This window comes from Hylaeus volcanicus, chromosome 3 (assembly GCF_026283585.1).
Source record: "Hylaeus volcanicus isolate JK05 chromosome 3, UHH_iyHylVolc1.0_haploid, whole genome shotgun sequence".
NCBI lineage: Eukaryota > Metazoa > Arthropoda > Insecta > Hymenoptera > Colletidae > Hylaeus > Hylaeus volcanicus.
In genome coordinates, this window is record NC_071978.1 from 24,895,226 (window position 1) to 24,918,331 (window position 23,106).

Genomic DNA, 23,106 nt, shown 5'->3' on the forward strand with positions numbered 1-23,106 from the left:
GGGCTCTAATGACGACGCGTGTGGCAGATTTGTAGCCCGGGAATTCAGGGTTGAACACGAGAAACACGAATCGGACGCGCGGGAGTGCTCGACCGTGGCGCGTACAGTACCGAAGTAAATGGAAGAGCAAGGTTGGCAATGGTTTAGCTCGTCGATCGCTGCGTACGGATGACAGGGCTTTACAAATCAAAATTTCACACCCGGTAGAAATGTTCGCTATCAGTCTCTGATTGTCGAGCGAAACCGCGAGTTCCGTGTTCGAACGCTCGTCGAAGTTTTCGAGCCGCCATTGTTCGCCAGCCGCGCTTTCTTCGCCCCGATTTTTCCAGCGACCCTTTTATTCGTCGGAGCGTAACTCGGTTTCCCTTTCACGCCAGCGAAAATTTTAATGAAACTCGTTCCCATCGCGACGCACTGGTTCCGGTTTGCGTTTCAGAGTCTTTGTCTCTTAACTGCGATTGTTTGCGCCTTAATTCTTCGACTTATTCGACATTGTCGTCGAAAGGATAGATTTTAGGAGGGGGCCCGAGATTATCTTCATTTTCCACGAGAGATCGAGACAAATGCGCTTTTAGTTCATTAAAGAACGTCTACCAGCGTCGTGGACCCGAGAGTTCCTCGAGTCGTGTCGCGAGCACCAACGCAAAAAGTCTTTAACGAGCGACGGTTTCCGCTCGGCTTCTTCGCTAGGAAGATGCGACGCGGTTCGATTGTTGGCCAGAGATATTGCGATTCATTTTTCTTCCTTATTCCCTTCGTTTGCTTCTCGCTTCTACGTGTTCCTTTCGTTTATACGGACCACCGGGTAAACGAGATCGCGATCCTACCGTGAATCGGATAAGCGGCTCGGAAGAAAATCCTACGTCATTTTATTTCGTACTCTCGAAAAGGATTCTTTTTATTTTAACGATGCTTTACATTAATGGGGGTTCGCGGATTAATTGAAATTGATCGACTCGTAGGATTAGATCATTTGATATTAAACTAGCAGGCCTAAAATAATTTAAACTAATGCTAACATGCAAAGGAAATTGCACGAAAGCATCGAAACAAAGAAAGTTATTTTACCGGTAATATGTACAAAAGTCGCGAAACAAAGATATAATTTGACGAATGCGAAAACTGGGAAGAAATGGCGCCGTCGATGTAAAAATGACGCGCGTGGGGAATCGAGACTTCGGAGCATCGATACTTTCCCGACGGCGCCAGCGGGAAGCCTCGCTCGGTTTTCGTTGGAAGGAATTTTTTAATATCGATAAAGCCGACTTCTTATCGCGCGATACTTTATCTCGTCGAGCGTGACAGAGGCAACCGCATTGCCTCTTGTACCAGCTTTTCGGTGCTCGACCAATAACGGAAGTGCTCGTACAAAACTGTCAGTCGCACCAGACTTGATGCATGCTATGAGTTGCATCTGTCAGCCAGTCGGCTGCGTTTATCCGTATGATGCCTTGACGCGCGGTGCAAATCCCTCGTGTCTCTCTCTTTCCCTCGCGCGGATTCGGTGCTCGTCGACGAATCGCGATTTTTCTCGAAACGGAACGGAATTTTCGTGTTCGAAACGCTTTCCGTCATTGGCGAAAAAATTCGTTAATAATTGCGTCGGTTTTCCAGGAATTCTTCTCTATTAAATTATTCGCGTAGCATGGAAATTTTCCATATCCGATAAAGATAGCTTCGATGGTAGCTTCATGGTAGCTTCAACCCTCTGAGGGAGTATCCTGAATTAGGAGGCCTAAAAAAAGTATTTCTTGGAGAATTTCTTTAGAATGGAAAAAAAATAATTAAATCTATCGAACTTTTTAAACTATTTCCATATATATTTCAATAGTCTGTACAAATTTGTTCAGCAAGAAATATTGAAGTCGACTGTGACGCACATTTGTAGAGCACCTCGCAATTATTAAAATCTCCTATCGACGAGCAAAATGCGGGTCGTATTTTTGGTCTGAAATAGACAAAACCAGAAAAAAATTGTGACGTTTGAAATTTTGTCAAGTTTGAAAAAAACGTGTCTTTTTAGAAAAAAGATATCACTTTAAAGTGATAAAATAAAGTGAAATAATTTTAGGCCTCCTAATTCAGGATACTCCCTTAAGCTACAAATTAAGCTCCAACAGTCTGGGCCAGGCTCGTGATAATCAGTTTCGCCCCGAATATCGAAACCGGACGAACATAGAGAACCGAAGAGCCGCGTCAAGTGATCGTTTGGTGAAACACGAGTCTCGCACGTGGTTGTTGCTTAATGGTTAACGATTAATCGAACGATTAATCTGTCACCACGTAATTTAATTTAGCAAAAAAGTCCACGGTGGTGTCCTTTGTAATATTGCGCCTACCTAGATTCTCGAAATCGGTCACCGTCGTTCGCGACGAAACGGAAACGGTGTCGCTTTTAAAGGAGGTTAGGACGCGGCTGGAATTCACGCTGGAACCGGACGAAAATAGAGAACCGAAGAGCCGCGTCAAGTGATCGTTTGGTGAAACACGATGCACGTATTCGTACGTGCATCGCTTCTCCATTTTGGACAGAACTCTGACAAATATCGCCGATATCAGAAGGAAAAGCGTACATGACATAAACAAGGTTCGTGCTCGACGTACGGAATGAAACAAAGACATAGACGCGAGTATTTTTCTGGTTTCGCTTTATTTAGCGGGAAACTATATCGCCCGGCGGTGCCCTCCTACTATATCGACCTTTTGTTCTTTTCGGGGGACGAGCCTGTCTCGCAAACTGCTGGGCACACTTTCGTGGCCGAGGGACAAGTAGGATTCTAATTCTAGCTTAACTCTGCCTCTGGTGTCGTTGATAAAATGATCCAAGACTTTTTAGTGCATATTTAATATTTTTCGAAGTCGGTTATATTTTTTTCCCAAAAATTATTTTATTACACTTTCCATCGGAATATTTCTCTTCCTCGGGTCCTCTTATTTTAAGACTAGATTCTATCTTTAATTCGACGTCTATTATCCAAATAGAAACCCATGCATCTCTGCTTAGGGGAAAGGCTAGGAAATGGGAGTTCCAAAGCGTTGAAAATTCCACGTATGTCGTTCGAAAGCGATCCCCGGCTCTTTCGGACGTGTTTGCCGGAAGAAATCAAGATCGAACCCCGGACGAGGGTATCGACTAGGAAAAGTCGAAATAAACGGAGGAAGAGACGCGGCGCATGCCCGAATACGGCGTAATAACGCGTAACGCTCGGCGTTGCCACCATTTTATTGCACGGCCCGCAGTTACAGAAGCATCCGCTGGACGTTTTACGAGCGATGGCCTTCGCGATGCCCGATGCCCGATGCGGATCGAAAGTTATTGGCATTTTCTTGCCTTCCTCCTGTACGCCCACTTCGTCCTTCGTGGCCCGAGTACCGGAGATTCCCGATAAGAGTAACCCGCGCCGCTTCCGAGCGCTCTTTGTCGAGAATTACCTTCGTCCAACAGTCAATAAGCGTCCACCACGGATACCTTACGTCGCGCATCCGACCGAAAAAGCTCCTCCCCAGCTTTGGGAGTTTTCAGGTCAGGGAAATATTCAGGAAAGGAGAGTATTAACCCTTTGCACTCGAGAGGTGACTCTCAGTCACCACTAGGTTGCCTTTAGGTTTCATTTCTTTGGAACTCGAAGTGTCAATAAAATGTGTTGTCGGTGAGGTAAAGGTGACCTTATTCTCAAATCTAGATAGCTTAGAATTCATGGCAATAGAATGCTAAGAAACATCTCGAGTTGCTGATGGATACCAGAAAACAAAGCCTCGAGTGCAAAGGGTTAATATTGTCTGGGGTACACTACAACTCGTTCATGTCTGACCATTTCTCGTCAATTCTACTTACGGAGTTCGTCGTTTCGACTCAGCAACTGTTGATTGAGGGTTAGAAGCTTTATTAGAGGCAGGCTTGTGACGGTCATTCGATTGTACTAATAATAATTTCGTGGTAAACAATATTTCTGAATTTCGAAGGCCTAAATTAGTCCCGAATGATCCAATCGCGACGGAACTGCGAATCGATTACAGGTTTCTGGACAGAATTGACCCGTCGCCAACGAAACATATTCATGGGTCGAGCTGGGGCAATGAATCGAGGTCTCCTTCCGCGTCGTTGACTTTTACCGATTCGGGTATATTTTCCTGTACCGAGGCTGGAATATCCCGCGGGTTATGGTGTCTACTTAATATTTTACGATCTCCTAGGTGTCTCCGTATAGGATTCCTCTCGTTCCCGGCGATTCCAATATATTCGACGATATATACGTCGCGGCCGGGAGTATGTTTCGCTGGAAGGTGCAAGATATACATTCGCGATCCCTCCCCACCTCGAAAGGTTTCGGCAATTCTTTGTCCGATGAATTTTATAAAGGTCTGCAGGCGTCGCGGCGTTTTATTACCGTCGAAAGTTAGGTGAAATGATCTGGCAGCGTTCGGGGATCGCGGGACCGAACTTTCTTCTCGGATGTTCGCGGGATAGCGCCGGCACCACTGAATAAACGATGCTCGGTTCACATCGGTTCGTAGATCCGTCCTTTCAGAATAAAAAATGTTTTTTTTTTTTAACTTTGATTACGCGCTCGAATTTTTTCCGAACTTCGCCATCCCGTGAAATTTGTCCAGCCGAAGAAAACTGACTTCTCCGAAATTGAATTCGATCTTTCTATATGCATTTCAAACTACTTTCTGAAAAACTCTTTCAAGAGACTCTTTCGTCGATTCGGATGGTTTCTCGTTCTCTCGACATCGGTGTGCAAATACCAACGTAATTGGGTGGGCGATGTCTTCGTTCGCGAGTAGACAAAAAATCAGCATGAATTTTCACAATTTTTTTTTTTTTTTTTATTTAATTAAGTAATTGGAATCAATCCTCATAGAAAATTATAAGCAATTAGGTTAGCGTGTTACAGTGGCATGGTTCGTAAGTTTCAGTTACTTTACATTCTAGAATTTACTATTTAGTTTGATTACGATATGCGAGTCTGTATTTAGTTAATTAAATCTATTGCATAGTTCTAGAAGGTAGTATCTTTTCAATCTACGCGCGTGAGCTGTAACGTCCCTGAGTTAGGTGACAAGAGGATTCGGATGACTAGCGAGGCGTGAATTATAGCGGTTGATTTTCACAATCGGCAAACGTAACCGCGATCCACTGGATTCGGAAAAATCCGAAGCACCTTCGAGTATAGTAATTCTTCCTCGGTTCCCATTGAAATCACGGATCGGGATACTCTTCGCTAAACGGAGTCGAAAAAATTGGGCGCAGTCGTTAAGCGCGAAGGAAAGTTGGCACGCGCAGCGGACTAACGTTAACGTTTCCGATGTATTTACGGGGAGCCCGGATTTTTAGCGCGGCAGCCGCGCCGAGAAAAAATGGCCCGCGAACGGTTAAACTGCGGGGGCGGCGCGTTTTATGGACGCGTAATGCATTTAGCCCGGGGCGCAATTGCCAGGGAGAAGTGCTACAATCAGCACGGGCGTTGACTCGTCGCGGCAAAGTTTCGTCGACGGGATTGCAGAGTGACCCAGTGGATGTTTCCACGCTCACACGCACGCCTCCGGTTCGACGCGTCCGCGCTGGGCTGCGGGGGTCATTTGCAAACCGGTGCAACTCGTCGCAGTCATCGCTAGCGACGGGCTTAATCCGATTTTCGACTTATCGTTCTCCGCTCTAACGTCGAATGCTTCGACGTGCGCCGGTGATTGTACAGCGTGTCCCGCGAAAGCTCCGAAGACCCGGTTACAGAAATTATTGCTGACAGCGTTAAGCCGGGGCTGAATGGCCGCGAAGACGACGCAAAGAGAGTCGTCGAGTTCCAAGGGAATGAATCTCGAGGGGGCCAGATGCCTGGTATCTTTGAATTCGATTTAATATTTTTATGGAAATGCGAGGGGAAGGTTCTAGGAAAGAGGATAAAGATTAAAATGAAAGCTTCCGCTTTGTTTCGCGCGATAGCAAAGACGAGTGCGTCTATTATTTAAGAGAAATATCTTTGAAGGATAATATTCTCCCTTAGACGCTGATTCCGTCAATTCGAAGCGTTGGATTGATAACGCACCTGCTACCTATCGCCTCGTGTCTTCCGTCACTCGAACCTCCTGTTCCCATTTACAAAAAAGATAAAGCTCCCGACGTGTCCCTTCAACCAGCATCCCACACTTACTAAGACACAGAGTTTTTCCATCCTCCCTTCCTAAAGCCCTCCTTATATTATCCGTCAAAGATATTCCTCCTTACATACTTTCGCATCGATATCTATCAGATGCCCGAGCAAGGGCGCTCCAGTGGCGAGAACCGATTCGCTCGGAGTGTACCCTCTCGGAGGCATTCTTCTCAGGCTCCAATGGCAGACGCACACTTCAATCAGTCACGGCTCTACGCTCCCACTTTCCACTTTTCCGGGGAACTACCCTCGACGTCGAACTCGGTTTAAACCCATTCCTAATCATTCATTCGGCGAACAATGCCAGTGACAGCTCTGCCGCGCGCGAACACAGCTTTCGCTATAGGTGTTCTGCAACGGCAGAGGTCGGGATGCATTCGTGCAAGAAATTCGCGAAACTAATGCGCCAGTTTGTCACTTTCAGCCGGGACACATCCGTCTCTGTAAGCCGGATGAACGGCTCGCGTGTGCACGGGTGTTCTTAATACAGCGCGGGCCACTCGACATTTTTGCCTCGTCCACGGGCTCGAGGAGCTTCGACGCGGCTCCTTTCAGATGCGACCTGGCTACTCGTCTCGTAATTAGAAAAAAAATATACATGTCGAATTGAGTAACCTCCTCCCTTCCGAAGTCGGTTAAAAATACTTAACGGTTGTGTTCACGCGGTGTAGCGAAGATACGGCGTTTTGGGATCTAGGATGGGATCAGGTAGATGATTGCTCCACAGTCGCCTGAACGTTGAATAGGGGCTGTTGTGACACCTATCCGATGATGCGGCGACGAAAAGCTTGAGCCAGCGTCGGTTGTTAGATTCCGAATCTTTCGAATCAATCACGAACGAGTTGCTTTTATTCTCCTATTGCATCGTTTAAGCGGAAATAAGATTGTACTCGCCAGACTATAGTCGGATTATCCGTTAACCGTTTTCGCGGAGTTTCGAACACCTTGGTGGAAGAGAAGACGAAGAAGGAAGGAAGGAAGGATTCTCGCGGTCGTAGAAACTCGGACGAGTTGGCTCGGGGCTGCGCTGTTTTTATTACGGGGTCAACTTAAATTTTAAGATCCGCCTCGAGAGTCGTTTGATGAGCCCGTGGAGTAGCCGCGGTCTTTGTCCAGCGGCGAAAAATTCTCGCAGAATGGGAACGGAAGAGTGGAAAGAAAATAGGACAGAAAGAAGCGTCGAGTCGCTGTCTGGTACCAATTGTATTTCGCTCGTATTTCCACCGTACCGTGCTCGATTCATATACCACGGATAGTGTTCGACGTCTCATAACATTCCCGAGAAGAAGTTAGCTTAGAACTTCGCGAAACTCGGAAGCGTCGCGAAATCGAATAATGCCGGCGTTCGACATCACGGTAAACATCACGCCGTGACGAACTTTCCCGTCCGATGGATCTCCCGAACTTCTTAAAGTCTCCATTAGGAACGCTAGGAAAAAGTCGTGCTCTTATTAGATTTCTTTGAAGGTGTTCCGAAGCAAATTGGGTGGATAACATTTTTGTTCTCAGTCGTCGAGACACTTCTTTTTTCTTTTAAATGAATTATAAAATACGATTTCTGTTCTTGTTCTTCTCTACCCGAAGGAAATCCAATTTCTTTTAAATAGTTTTCTGTCGAGGACTGGAGGACAAGTTAAATCAATTCGTGATTGTTATGACATCCTGTGGTATACCCAGTAGTGTTCAGTATGTTTTCAGATCCCTTTTTTAAATTCTACTCGTTCTTTTCTTGAATCATACTCCTTGTACCTTGTACCTACCCATTTTAATAATTTATTTATTCATTTTCGCATCATGTACAGAGTACAAGATATTAGTTTAAACTCCTGTAGTATACCCAGTAGTGATCAGTATGTTTTCACATCCCATTTTTAAATTCTACCCGTTCTTTTCTTAAATCATACTCCTTGCCTTTTATTTTGGCAAGGATTGTACCCGTACCTATCCACTTTAATCATTTCTTTATTTACTCCAGTCACGTACACAGCAAAAACATTGGACTAAACAAATTCAGACAGTACACTCGAGCCAATAACGAAGCCTATAAAAGTTCCCACCCTGCTAATCCCCTGTGGAAAGCAGCTGAACTTTCCTCCCCCCGGAGCATCGATCTTCTCAATGCAAATCCTGGCGTCGTCGCTTAGGCACTGCGTATACACCATCGAGTTGCTTATCACCGATTACGCGGTATCAAATTCCTCGTCGTCCATTTCCCTCGCAACATAAATCTCTTCCCTCGGCTTCGACTTTCACCGATGATATTCTTGGCGTTCCTTAATTCTCGATTTCTCCGTCATCGATTATCGATTTCCCTGAGTCTCCCTCGTCCCGTCTAGCGAAAGTTCCCGTTCGTCGTGGCAGCAGTCTCTCAAAAGATACCGCGAGTTGCTCACCCATCGATCTGCCTACTTACTTATCCGCGTTCTTTTTCGTCCTCGTCCCGTCCCGTCTGGGACGCTCGTTCTATTTTACGTCCCGCGCCCGGTATGTCCGAAGGCAGACAGTCGGCGGAGCCTTATTGCTCGAGTTTCGTTCGTGCGCGAGTTTACGGGGCAGCTTAGAGCCACGACTGCGAAATTCTGCGTCTCAGTCTGGACGAAATTGAATCCGACCTCCGGGGAAATGTTCCTGGCATTCGCGAAGTCCGGTTCCTACAGATTCGCCCACGGTCCAAGAAATTTGATTACCAAACACTTCCTGGAAGCGTAGACGCGCGGTCGCTGCGCACCAGGAGGCCAGAGACTGTCCAACGACGGACACCGGCGAAATTCGTCCCCTGACGAGAATATCGAAGACAGCCTCGAAGGCGCAAAACCGTAAAGTAGGTCTATTTGTTTGAGTCCCGCGTTGGATTTTCAGACTTACAGGGCTAGAACTCGTCAGGATTGAAATTTAAATTGACAAGGATGATGCTACTTTTTTGAGGTAGAAACATATTGGGAATTTCGAAGACAATTTCAGGTGAAACGAATCGAAACGAGATTGCTTCGTAATCAATTTATTATCGAAACGGTCGTATGCTGTAGGACTCTAAGAATATTGGTAGACTTGCTAATGTTCATGCAAATTCATGTTTTCATAGATACAGAAAAATAGAAATATTATTTCATTTATAAATGAAAGCGTCGTACCTTCTGAATGTTACAACATGTATATTATCATTAATGTTTATTATACATATTTTAGATAAATGAGTCAGTTTCCTTTCCTCTACGTTATTCTAAAATTGTGACTTCATATAACGTCCCCGAGAACAACCTCTCTGTTAAGAGTCATGAACGTTCATCGCCAGCTCGTTAAGTCTAATACACCATGCTAATTACAATATTCTCGCTCGCGAACACGCTGAATGGTAATTGTTCGTTCGCGCACGAACCGCGCGACGCGTGATTAATTTTACGAAGTATTCCTATTTCGCCTCTGAATGGAGGCGAGCAAAAACTAGCCGCGTTTCTTTCGCTATTCTTTTTTCTCCTGTGCCAGTTTCAAATGACCGCCTATCGCGTTACACGCTTTTCACGTAGCCGTTCCGTTCGTTCCCGAGATAAACGTCGCGCCAGCCGAAAACTCGTTTCACCGAGGCTGCTTAATGACGCGGCAACCCGACAGAAATCATTAAGAGCAACGTCTCCTTGATTGCTGACTACGGCGCCAGCCTCTGCTCTAAACGCTCCAAAGTTCAGGATCGTTACTAATACTTGCGATCGAATAATTGAACGTTTTTGTCATCGATAGAACACGGGACGTTTCGTGTTAATCTGGGTGTAATGGAGCTTCACATAAAGGGAGTTATTATTCGTAGATAGATCGAGGATTTTTATGCATCGAAAGCATGGCAAGTATGGCAAGCAAGTATATATATATTACACCGTGGATTTAGCTGCGCGCGATTCTAGAGCAAATTGAAAGCGATTACATCGACAGAGAGATTGCGATAGGGTCTTTAAGGTAGCCCTCTTGGTCGTAGCGATAATCGTACGACAGTCTGGCTCCTGCGTTAACGACGCCGCGATAGAGATAAACCATCGTTCGACGTCTGACTCTGTATAAATCGCGCTACTGCCGGAAACAGTACGTCGCGCCGCGCTGGTGCACAAACTACCGGCAATCATTTTATTCTCTGGTTCCCTCGGAACGTCGCAGACGAGGAGTCTCGGTCACGATGTAATAGTCCAATTGTACGATTGCATTAGATGCTCGCGGAATGCTCTCCTGAAGTTTCAAACGCGTGATTATCATATAGATTGAAATTGGAGCAGCAGAAGTAGAAGTAGCTTTGCAAACACTTCTGCAAAAGAAATTCCTTTCTCTTATTGCAACAACTAAATGAACTCGATAGCCACCTATAGAGTCCCATCCCTCGAGTAACGTGTTAATTAAAATCCGCGGTAATTGAGTCGTCGCCGTGGCTTGTTTGATGTCGCGCGCCTTTGAAGTTCGCGCCGAAGAAAACATTTGAAGGTAAAATAATCAGCTTTAAAATGATTCCGGCTCGACGGAATCTCTGGCCCACGCGTTTAATGGAGTATCAACGTCGTCGTTCGTAAAAGAAGGCTACGCGTTGCGTGGTCTTGAAAAGGCTGGGATCAAAGCGAGGCGGACACTGCCCTCGTTATTAAAATTACAGGGACGGTACCTCGCGAGTCGTCCCGAGAAGATCCCTCGAAAAGAGGTAAAAATTGCGCTCGTCGCGGGGAATTTTCTTCGGATGGAAAAATCCATGAAACATTCGACTCGCGACGAGGAGTGCCCACCGAGAGGAAGTTTTCGTCCCCGTGGGTACCAGAGTTGTACTTTTGTTACGCTAAAATCAACCGTTCCTTCCGTTTGTGCTTATATTCGCGGTATAAAAATTTCAAACGCCTCGTCCTCTGTTCGAAGAACGATTCCGCCGGGACCGGATTTTTCCGTCGTTATTTATTCGTCGTCTCTCGTTACCCTTTATCTCTTCATCAGGAATGGCGCGTTCACAGAGGTATTCTCATACTCGGGTTCAGAAGCATCCACATTTGTTTCGTTCCTCTGACGCCGCGGAGTATCAAAAACATATTCCACGGGAGAAAGTAACGCTCTTGAAGGCTTGCAGGCGCCCGATAAGCTTTGGATCCAGAAACTAAAAGGAATAAACTCCCGTGAGTTCAAGAAATATATTCCACGTATAATAATATATTAGAAGAAATATTTAATAAAGGAAACTATAGACATTTTTATAGCGACGATATAATGATTGTGCCAACGATGAGTTAGAAAAAAGGTCGTAGAGAGAATAGAATCACACGTTTTTCAAACTCGGCTTTCTTCGCAAAAAATGAGCTTCCTTCGGGGAAGAGTTTTGAGGGAAAGGAGTTCGAGCCTGGCGCGAAGAAGCCGATATTTCCAGCGGATATCGACGCTGCCGTCTTTCCCGTTCGCTTTGAATTCGCGCAACATACCTCGTGCCTGCAGAAAAATTACAATCCCTCCGTCCCCGTTGATCTTCTCCTCAAAGGCATGGGAAAATTCAACTTTCTTACCTCCGATATCCATAACTCACGAACGTATGCTTCCGTTAAACGCCGGATACTTTATCTTTCGTTCTTTCTCCCAGCTCTATTAATTTCTGTTTGCTTTAGTCCGGGATACGTTTCCTCATCCTTTGGATCGGCGCAAAGCTCATTAGAACTTATACAAATGGAAATTCTACGCTTTTAACGCGAGTCTTCAGTTCGAAAGCGCCACGTGCAATTTTCTTTCGTTATTGGAATCATCCGCACACAAAGACATGGAATCGATAAATATCTTCTGGTCGGCGCACGCTGTTCCGGACAGTCTGTGGGCGGCGGTCTGGCTAGTGGCGGTATCCTAATACGATTTCGAAACCCATTTCGCGCAGACACAGTCGAGAGCTAAAGGTTGCGGGAGGATCGCTCGCAGGAAGTTCGCTCGTAAATCAATTCGGTCGCGTCGATCTCTTGCCCAGCCTCCCCGCAAAAAAAAAGAGTACAGGCTCCTCCGTATCTCCAGCCGCCGACCAAGGCGGAAGTAACGATCCAGAAATATCGTTCGGTCTCGGTGAGGCCGTTCGTCGCTCGAATCAAGCCTGCATTTTTAACGCAGGCGTTGCAACAGGTGCGTGCTCCCTGTCGCGTGGTTTAGGCTGCTCGAATGACCCCTCAGGCTTGTTTTCCATTTTGTCACTAGATATCTGAAATTTCAAGTTGCCCCAAAATGTTCGTTAAAACTGTTTCCGAGTATTTCGATAGGCACGAAAGTTCGTCGTTGGTCTCAAAGCAAATAATCGAAGAGAGCATTGATTATTAATAGTAATTTCCTCGCGGAGTTAACTGTCGCGAAGCGATAGTACAAAGAATACATTAAATGGCACAATTACGTCTATTATCAACTACTACTTTGAGCTAAAAGTTCATTTCGCGAAAGGCAGTCGGACGTTTCCGTAAACGAAACTTCTTTCGAGTAAAGACCGAGCTCGAAAAAGAAAAGGTGCTCGCAGGGAATGAAAGATGAACCGGCGAAACGAGTCGGAAGCGGCAGACGACAGAGGGGAGCTCGGATTCTGCGCTAACACTTTCAATTTGCTACGGATTATTCATGGCCACTCGCGAATAACTACAAAAGAAAAGAAGAAAAGAAAGTATACACGTCGAATTGAGTAACCTCATCCTTTTCGAAGTCGGTTAAAAATACAATGCAATTTTACTGGGACATTTCAAGCATCGGGAAGTACGGCCTGTCACTCTTGAAAAATCTTTCGAAGAACAAGGACTCGCACAAATAACTCAGCTAAGCCTCAAATAATATCTGAAGTACTATCTCGAAATTTATGTCGGCAGGGAGTAGCTATTCGTTATTAAGAAACAGTCGCGCAATTCTGATCTTCTCTCTAACGTCTACGCAAACGGTTCTTCTCAAGAGCATTTTAGGAAGGAAGAGGCTCGATATTTCTCCGTAGCGAGATTCTCGAGCGTTTGTTACGCAGAATCGTTGAGCGCTCGATGAACCTCCAGCGTTTTCATCGTCGCGGGTATCCAGCAGCGAGCTCCTTCTCGTTCGGAGTAATCTAGCCCTTTTGTTAAAATTCCCGCCAGCGCGAAGGCCAGACCGGGGTTTCTTGTGCCCGTTCCAGTTCCAGGGTGAAAATCGCCCTTTGAGAAATCAGACGGTCCTTTGTGCTAAAGGAAAACGGCAGTTTTTAGGGAACGCTTTCATTTTGAGCACCGACGTTGTTCTGTCTTTTGAAATCCGGCTGGAATATAAGAGATCCCGGTACATATAATACGAAATTCGTAATTTCACGGCGACGAGGACTCTCCAGATCCGCTTCGATTTGCATCGTATCTTGCGTGGAATGCTATTTTCGGACGATGTCAACCGTAATCAAAGCCAAAAATGGTGAAATATAGAGAACGGGTATATAAAACGAGAAAGGAGAATTTTAAATTAAAAAAAATAAGAATATAGAAATCGAGGAAGAGTTTGCATGGCGGTACTCGTTGACAGAATTTTTGCTCGAGTTCTTTCATCCGGACATCAAAGGATTCATAGATTCGAATGGTACGCGAACGAACGTTCGAGTCACCGGTACATTGTCCGTTCCATCGAGGAGGGAACCATTCGGGTATCGTTCTTGCTGCAGAAAGCGATTAACCGCTTTCAAAGAAAGGTTTTTTGTCATCGCTCCGACAATCGTCTGGAGCGGACCTCTCGCCTTCGGGCTGGACGGATACACAGAGAAGGTGGAGAGATGGTTTTCGAGTCGAAAGAATCCATGAAATTTCTCATCTAGCCGTCTCGATTGTCGAGCGGAGTGGCGAAAGGCGTGTCGGGCCTGAGAGCCGAGTCCACTCGTTCCTGGAGCTGTTCAGTTTTCCTTTTGGGATATTCTAAAATATTCGCGCGCGAAGCAGTGCGATCTATTCTATTTTTATAGTTTTATTTTACACAATTTCTGTAGCAGGATGTCTCTCACAAAGTGTTATCTTACTCTTGTTGTCATATAAAGAGACAGCGTTTGTTTGTATGTACACACAAATTTCAAAAAATAGTTAACCGATTGATAGAAAATTTTAACAGTAGTTTTCTTGCTGTCTCTGGAGTAATATAGGCTATGTTATTTTAAGAAAAATGATATTACATCCGCGTAAAAATACCCAAAAGAGAACCCGCAAAGTTTGAATGATATATACTAGTTCGTTTTGTCCGGTGAATCGTCTCGAAAAAAAAACAACAAGAAAGGTACGTAGGCGAAACTGCGACGCGGGATGCTAGTTTTTTTTTTTATAAAGCACCAGACAATTGTGTTAAACAGGTTACAGATATGTAATAGAATCACGGTAAATTATTCAACAAAGTCAAAAGTGCAGAGTAAATATATTAAATAAAGTCACAGTCGATTAGGAAACAAAAGCAATCAAATCTCATTTCATTAGCAAATATTTGAAAAGCATTAAACACACTATCGAACAATCGTAAATTCATCACGTTACATTTGGAGAAATTTCATGCGAAAGAATCGGATGTAACGAATAACAAAGCTCCATGGTTTTAATAAAAACCTGTGTAATTTCATCATAAGAGCAAAATATTAATATTCCGTTTCTGTTTTTTGAAAATTCTTCCGTTGGAAACGAACAGAACTGTACGTTGTACAAAATAATCTCCCACCGCGGGAGTAGCTTGTTATCGAATAACAGACTAAGTACACCGTTTTAAGCCCCCGTGAAGCATCGCGATTCGTAGATTCGAGCACCGTTCGAGGCGGTTTAAAAGCTCCGCGACGTTCGAATCTCGAGGAAAACAGACTCTCGCCGAGATAAATCCGGCCCAGAGCAACGCTCCACTTTACGATAGACCGGGGAACATTAAGAATTTCAAACCATCGCGAGTATTACGTCTTTCGACGGGTAGCTGGCTCCTCGGAGGTCTTACGGTCTACTTGCCCGATATAGTCGAACTACTCGCCCATGAACATCGGCTCACCGACGATATTGTGTTTTACGATGACGGCCGACTAATGTACCGTCTGGCTCGATGGACGAACGGGAACTTTCTTCAAGATGCTTCGTCAGAAAGTCGTTCCAAGTGATCGTCGCGTTAAAAACAAGAGAACATTCGTCGGGGGCTATTTTGACAACGCTAGCCTGCGAAAGGAAACGGTTCTCGGATTGTATATGACATCGGGGTGTAGATGACCAGATGAGTTGGTGTTTTTCTCTGTAAAATATCGGGTCAGATTGCAAAAAATAACACTCGCTACGAGGTACCACGTCGACTCCCAGTCTAGTACTCTTGAAAATTTCTACTGTGATTAAGCTTTGTTCACAGACTATTGGAAGCTACATAATCAAACTTTATTCGATTCATTTAAATTCATTTTTTTTTCTTTTTTGATACTTTACATTCAGAATTAATTTGTTTAGTTCCCCAGTGAAAAGCACTGGAAGGTAACTCCACGTCTATAGGAAAACATAAAAGTAATTAAAATGTTATAATCAGCATCGTGAATAGTAAAAATATTCCGTGTTTAACTTTAGTACGTTTCGTCCACGTCGCATGGAAACAGTTTTGACCATTTTTATTAAATCAGTTTCGCTGACAGGATTCCGAGTTCCCTGGACTTGTTTTCGCGCAGAGCTTAGAATTTCCGGTAGCGGTTACACTATTTACTTCATTTTCGGAGTGGACTCCGAACGCCGCCGGAAACGCGGCCGCGAGTTAGCTTCGCCGCGAGATAAATAGCGAGATCAGCGGGAATTGCGTTTGAATGTAAGTAAAGCGCGGTCAATATCCGTGAAAACGGGGAGAACGGTTCTCCGGGGAGACTGCGAGTGGGAGGTAAATTTGCAACGAGCCGCGAAGCTGGCCGAGAGTAGTTCGGAAAATAAAATACTGCACGGCGCTCGGCCGGTCGGGCGGGCAAAAATGGAACAGGAAAAATCCGTAAAAGATGCGACATGAATATTCAACGGGGACGATGAAGTTTCAACTATCCCGGCAGTCTATTAATCTTCTATCGACTGCCTCCGGCGCGATTCGTAATCATGGCATTTCGCCGATTATGCGCCGTTGACGTGTAACGACGTTCATTGGCCGACGTCACGCGAGCTACCGACTAGGGAAACTCATCCCGGGACTCGACAACTTCGCGCCCTGTTTTCGACGGTAATCGATCTTTGTACGCGCCGTTTAGCGGGACGATCATTCCATCCGCGTTCTTTTGCTCCGTTCGTTCCAACATTTTTTTTTTTCTCTGGGTCGACTCGTGCGTTCGATATCAAGCTGGGTGGAACTCGGAGAGAATACTCGTTTTAAATAGAGGACGCTATGCGACACAAGTTCTTTTTAACCCTTTGCACTCGAGAGGTCACTCTCAGTCACCATTAGGTTTCACGCAGCAAATCTATCAGCAATAATGTTTCTTTAGATTTAATTTCTTTGAAACTCGAAGTGCCAATAAAATGATTGTCGGTGAAGTAAAGGTGACCTGATTCTCAAATCTTGAAAGCTTAGCACTCGTGGCAATAAAATGATAAGAAAGGATCTCGAGTCACTGGTAGATACTAAAAAAAAGGCCTCGAGTGCAAACGGTTAACCCTCCCTCACGAAAGCGAGGCATCACTGTATTCACCCCGTAACCATGTAAATACCCCCCCTACACGCGCACTATAAATAGAGTGACGCATAGGGCTCAATGAAAGACAACGTCGTGTGGTCAAAGGGAGGAACGTCGGAACAGAGGTTCCCTCGTGGGTGTAATCTGAAATCGCCGCTGGCCCAGACGGTCCTGACCGTGTTGTAGAAGGTCGTGGATGGGCTGGCGTCAAGATCCAGCCTCCGGAGCAGCTTCGATCGCGGACGAGGAGCACGGGGGATCAACGAGGGAAGAAAAGCGAGGGGAAAAAGAGAGCGAGGCCGTTGAGGCGATCCAGCAAATGCGAGGATAAAGAACCGGGTCCCGTGCAAAGGGAAGCTTTAACGAGATCGATGAAGCTGCCGTCCGAGCATCTCCGCATGCGACCGCTGTATTGTCCGTCGCAACCCTCGAACTCGAAGATCGAACCGCCTTCCTACGTTCTTCTACCGTCCTCCTACGGGCTCTCTTCCGGGGCTGAGCGCGCAGTCATGTTAACATCGGTTTAATGGCGGCCCGTTAAGGGTGCGCGCACTTTAAGCGACGAAATAAACCATCCTAATGCTCGACCAAGGCCCGTTCTTTTTCACTAAAGCGGCGCATTCGTCTTGGACGTTGTTTCTCAGAGGGTTACACCGCGAGAAAAAAATGTTGCGCATTTGCGACGCTCAGGAGGAACGCAGGGTGGCCCCTGACGACGCGACAGGGACGATTTTCACGGACAAAGTGACTTTTATTTTTATTCTAAATATTGCTCGTCGACCCTTGACCACGAATTTACCTCCGCTGGCGAATGGTAAAGCCTGTGTACACACAATGACGACAGGGATTTCCATTGTAAGCTCAGCTTCCGTCGAGAGGACGCTGCTCGTTCCCACAGTCTCGTAATCGTCTTTTCTACGATGCCCCCAGTCCAGCTGAGCGATTTTATCTTTTTATTTTTCTGGTGAGGGATGTATCGTGTTTTATATGGAAGCTTTTAAGTGATAATACTACTGCTACTAATATCGAGAATCATTGGTGATAATAACAGAGCAGGGGTAAAAATTGACGCCACGTAGAGACTCGTGAAACTTTCCGTGTCAGCACTTGCTCCCTAAATAAAACTAAAAACTTTAAGGCCTTCAAAGGGCGATTTTACTTCTCTCTTAGATCAAAACCAATGAATAAACGACGCGACATTTCCAACACGTGGTGCCACCTCGACTTGGATCCAATCGTTCCTTCCCCCTAGAATCATCGACTTTAGAGGCACATTCGCATTCTCGAGAAACGTTTACGCGACTGAGATTCGCGAGTATAAAGCGGTCGGTTTCAAGGAACGCGCAACAGCCATGTTAACATCCGTTTAATAGCGCGACATTTGTAAGGGCTTCGCAGCTTTGCACGGCAAAATAAAACGCCGTCCGTCCGATCGTTCTTTTCCGTGCTCCTCCTGCCCCTTGTTTTTCTCCAGCCAGTGGTGAAATACTTTCCGACACATTGACTTTTATCGCGGTGAATTTTTCTCCCGTACCCTCTCCCGCGTAGTTTCGAGCGTCTCGAGTCGCCTACCTACCGATTTGATTTACCTCCTCGATCCTCGAGTGTTTTCCTTGAGCAGGAAAAATATTCTTCGGCGGGTGTCTTAGCGCGTTCGTTCGCGAGGAAATATATTTTTCCGTGTTCTCGAGCGTATGGGGTTGCACCAGGTTTCCTTCGTTTCGCGCGAATTCTCCAAACTTTACCGTATATTTTCCAATTGCTTCGTTATCGTTGAATTCTTCGTATACGTCGATATCTTTTACTAACGTATATTTATTTAATTTCAGGTGGAGCCACCCTCTCGAAGAGGACCAATTTCGTAGGTATCCCGCCACCGAATAGTCGCATTTGAATTCCTGCGTGTCGCGTGATACGAATTCAAACGACGCGAATAATCGTTTCGCGTTTCCACTTGCTCAAATTGTCCCGGGGAATTCGGTTTTACGAGTTCGTTAGGATCCTACGGAATCTTCGTCGCGCGGGGAATACTTACATCGCCTGATAACGCGTGTACAAAAATGGGGGTGTGAATCACCATCACGACGGTGAACAAAAGAAAATAATAATAATGAGTCACTCAATGGTGACTCAATTCTAAGAAAATTCGATTTGATATAATTGCATACTTGCAATTAGTTTGTTTTAAATATTTGGCTGTATACACGTTACCATTACATAATGTTTTGTCGAACAAAAGTTAAACAAAGAAGCTGTGAAAATAACGTTCAGGCGCAAAACTGTAAAGTCAGTGTCTTTGGAGTGTCTGAAGTAATTTCAGACTTACAGGGTTAAAACTTGTCAGGATTGAAATTTAAATCGACTAGGCTGACACTATTTTTTTAAGCCAGAAACATATCGAGGATTTCGAAGGAAATTTCAGATGATACAAAACGAAACGTGATTGCTTTTAATATTTGGCCGTATGCATAATGTTCTTTCGAACAAAAGTTAAAGAAATAAGCATCAGGCGTCAAAATTGTTAAAATAATAAATACATGGATACTCTTTAAATTTAATTTGAAAAATCAGGCTCTAAGGATTGGGAAGATCCAAACTAGACGAGCCTTTAGATTACCAGACTATGTAACCACGAATAATATTTTCTGTCAGGTTCAACTCACTTTCCAAGAATTTCGCGTGACAGATCCCCAATTATTTTTCTCCGTTTTTGTATTTGAATAATCCCGACCTCCGTCGAGCCTTTTACCGCTTCCGCCGATTCCAAACAGCTTTAAATGCGAGTGATAATACGGATCGCGATCCGTTCGATAATCTAGTTAAAAAATGAAACGAGATTAACGAGTTTCCCCGGCAAGGGATCGCCACAATTAATTTCTCGATCACCCGGCTACGTAGTTTGATTGACCGACGCATCGAATAATCTGTGCGTGGAAAATGTCATAAACTGTCGGTCGGAGGAGCAACGAGCTTGCGCTTTAAACGACGTCACGTATAAACCCGGTAACGAAACTCTCTATACATACATCGCGTTGTCGTTACAAGAACGAGACCAATATTGGAAATTTATTTTTTATTAATTTTATCGTACTGCGACCCTTTCGATGTTTACTTGAAACTTGCTTTTCCCTCTAATATTTACGTTCAAAGGGAAGGGTGGGTTTATTCGCGAATCGATAGATTCCTCCCTTTGTCGCGAAATATCCAGTAGTTCGAGTTTAGGGATTTCTCTGGTCCAACCTGTATGAATAGAGAATTATTAACTATGTATTAATTAGCCACCAAAGCCGCGCGATCATCCCTACTGTATCGAAACGTTAATACCTTAATATACCATCCACTATCAATCGCTACTGTCCATCCAGCTCCTCCGGAAATTAATAAACAGTAAATTTTTTTGATTCCCATATTAATCTCATTGTAATACCGTTATCCGATTAAATGCCATTACATCGTCCGTTGTTTTACGCGAAAAATGCGGTGCGCGACTAATTGGATCTTTGACTGGATTCCGTCCCCTGCGCAATTACCGATTTTACCGATTCTATAGGGACCGAAAAAAGCTCCCTCCGTCGATGTCACCAAATAACGCGAATGCGTATAACGTTGCAAGGGACGGTTTAATATATTATTTTAATCTCAATCTCAATTTTTATGGCACCGTATTTAATTTGAATTAATTTCTCCTTTATTTTCTAGCGCTTAAGAGGATTCGTTTAATTTAAATTTATACTTTATCATTCCGTCAACCCGCGAGATATCGTATTTACTATTTCACAAAAATTCATTACGCATCTCGTTGGACAATTACTCGTTATCAATTTTTCTATAATTCCGTGAAATTCATGTACTCGAATGCCATGGCTCGCGAAACTTTCCATCTTCCTAGATCGCGCACACGTAGCAAAAATCATGAAAATATCCCGTGCGAATAAATTTATCACGTAGAAATTACGAGAGCGTTAATTCAACGCGCGGAGTGTAATTGAAATCACGAGGCTCGCTCGTCGCGACAAAAGGTCGAGGGTGAGGAAAACAGTGAAAGAATCGCACCCAAGCTGCTCCGTCTGGAATTCTTTGTTTCCGCGCGGCATTGTCGCGAATCTTTTATAGCATCGACGGGAAGGTGTTTAACGTTTACACAAAAACATGAAAAGCAACGGTACGTTTCCCCAGCCATCGAAGCGGCAGCAATCGTTTCAACGCTGCTCGAGTCCTTGCCTCTTCCCATCGAGTCCATTCGAAGCCCGTGGAAGCCAGGCCGACCTTCCAACAGCTATTTCCACTCAGACTCGTAGTCAGGGTATCGCGATCGAAGTTAATCAACTCCAAATTCCACGATACATTGATTAAAGCCTCGACAGCTGAGGTCCCTTCCTTCCATCTCGATCCTCCGCAACTCGCCCCAGACGAGCTGACCATTTACTCGACGCGGCTACTTCCTTCGGACCAAGATCTATCGAGTCACGGAGTAGAGGAAGCATCTGCTAAGGATAGGCGACCATTGCGGACTTCGTAGAGTCATGGCTAACCAATCCGAGGGAACTGTCACGCAAGCACGTCGAAGTCGAACAAGAGGAAATGTTGGGGAATTTTCTGAGCGATAAGGTAATGGTAATTGAATTTATAGTTGAGGTATTAAAGCGGTTTTTTCAGAATCTTTTATAGCGAGATGAAAAAACACAGAGCTTTCAAGTTTTTACTATATATTTATTCAGCCTTTAACTGTAACTTTGAATTTTTTTGTGAAAAAAAATTTGTGATGTTTACGGACAAAATGCTCTATCAAAATTTTTATGTCAAAGATGTATCACGCTGTGATCGACCAATCGCGGAACGATGCGATGAAATCGTGCAATGGCACGCTACGAACTTTTTCGAATACTCGATACATTTTTTTTCTACAGCTATTCGTAATAGTGTAACATTGTCCTGAGAATATCTGATCAAAGTATCGTCCTACGTAGAATAGGGGTATTTAGGTGCCTCCATCCAAAGCACTCTGTATTCCATGTCTACATTCATCCCACTCTCTACAATAGCCCACCTTTAAGGTTAAAGTTCACGCGCGATAAGCTCACCCGCCTTTCGCAGGTCAGCGAAGACTAGGCTACGGTCGTGGCTACCAAAAAAATCGTATCTTCCACATTTTATCGAACCTCCGCATGAACAAAGCTCCAAAGTACTCTCGGAAGCTTCTACTCGAAGGAAAAAATTGGAAGCAGCGATCTTTTTAACTAGCTACAGTCCTGTAACGTTTTAAAGACCGTCGAGCGAAACGTCTTTGAATGGGAACGGAAAAACGTTTTAAAATCAGCCTCGAGGGAATTTATAACTTCTAAACGAGAGAGTGGGCTTTATCGAGCCGCTTTTACGGTATTGATTTTCCCCTTTTCTTTCCACTCGTCTTCCCGACGAGACGATGAAAACGAGAAGGTGACTCGAATTTGTCGATCGATCGAGCACTCGCCGAAGAATTTCTTCAATATCCCAGCTCTTCTTCTGAAAACAAGCTGCTCCCTCTTACGCTCTTATAACTCGTCGCGAAAATGTTCAAAACACGCGAGTCGCGAGAGATATCGAACGGTGGTCAGGTCTGCTTCAGGGAAATTGAGAACATATAACACGATCTGGTTTAACGAGATATTAATTTGCTGGAGTAATAGTTTATTCGTGTAATTAATTAATTTGAAACGCGAGGGGTAACTGGATCGTGGATGACCATGGGGATAAATATTTTCAGAGGTATCTACGGAAGAAAAATTGTAACTGTCAGTTCCGTATCCGTACCGTATCAATAACGTTACGGAGCGGTGTCGAACGTGTGCAAACATGCCCATTCAAAAACAACAGAAAAATATTTAAAATCACCGACACTGATGGAGCATTACGGAACTGACACGTTACGGATATGTGTAAATAGACCTTTAAACGAACGTATGTTCAATCTTCTAAACCGTACTGTATATATTTTTGCATTCGTGCACTCCCCATTTTAATTATACCGTAAATACATCAACGTCTGCAGTCTAAAAGAAGAAAACAGACTTTGCTTCAATGGTGGTCTACATTCAGCAATGCAAAATAATTGCGATGTGCCAGCCCAGATCATCGTATCAAAATCTCTTTGACCTCTCCGTCGATGGTCGAACCTCTGTTCGACCAGAATGCAAACGAGCATGGAAGTGTACTTGTCTCAGCCTGAAAAACACTGCTCCAGGGGTTAATAACAAGCCGCGCAGTGTTCTTGCCGCCAGTGTTTCGCTTCGATCCGTAGATTTGGAACATCGCGAAAAGTTTCTCTTTTGGTTTCACGGAGTCAGCCGTCCTGATTTATATAGCCGC

General features: G+C 44.7%; 1 protein-coding gene across 11 annotated transcripts in view; it reads left to right on the forward strand.

The window, feature by feature from the left end:
• The window catches only part of LOC128874008 (band 7 protein AGAP004871-like), a 249,293-nt gene that overhangs the window by 98,413 nt on the left and 127,774 nt on the right, over positions 1-23,106 (forward strand). For 6 of the 11 annotated variants that reach the window (XM_054118209.1, XM_054118208.1, XM_054118200.1 and 3 more), the window contains exon 2: positions 18,591-18,622. The exons of 1 other annotated variant lie outside the window; for it this stretch is intronic. Coding sequence is in view for 3 of the 10 variants with exons in the window: in XM_054118200.1 (XP_053974175.1) it covers positions 18,591-18,622 (32 nt within the window). In the remaining 7 variants the exon portion in view is untranslated. Of the gene's footprint in view, positions 1-18,590; positions 18,627-21,116; positions 21,370-23,106 lie in introns of all 11 variants that reach the window. 4 more of the 11 variants (XM_054118206.1, XM_054118207.1, XM_054118204.1 and 1 more) reach the window with 2 other exon arrangements.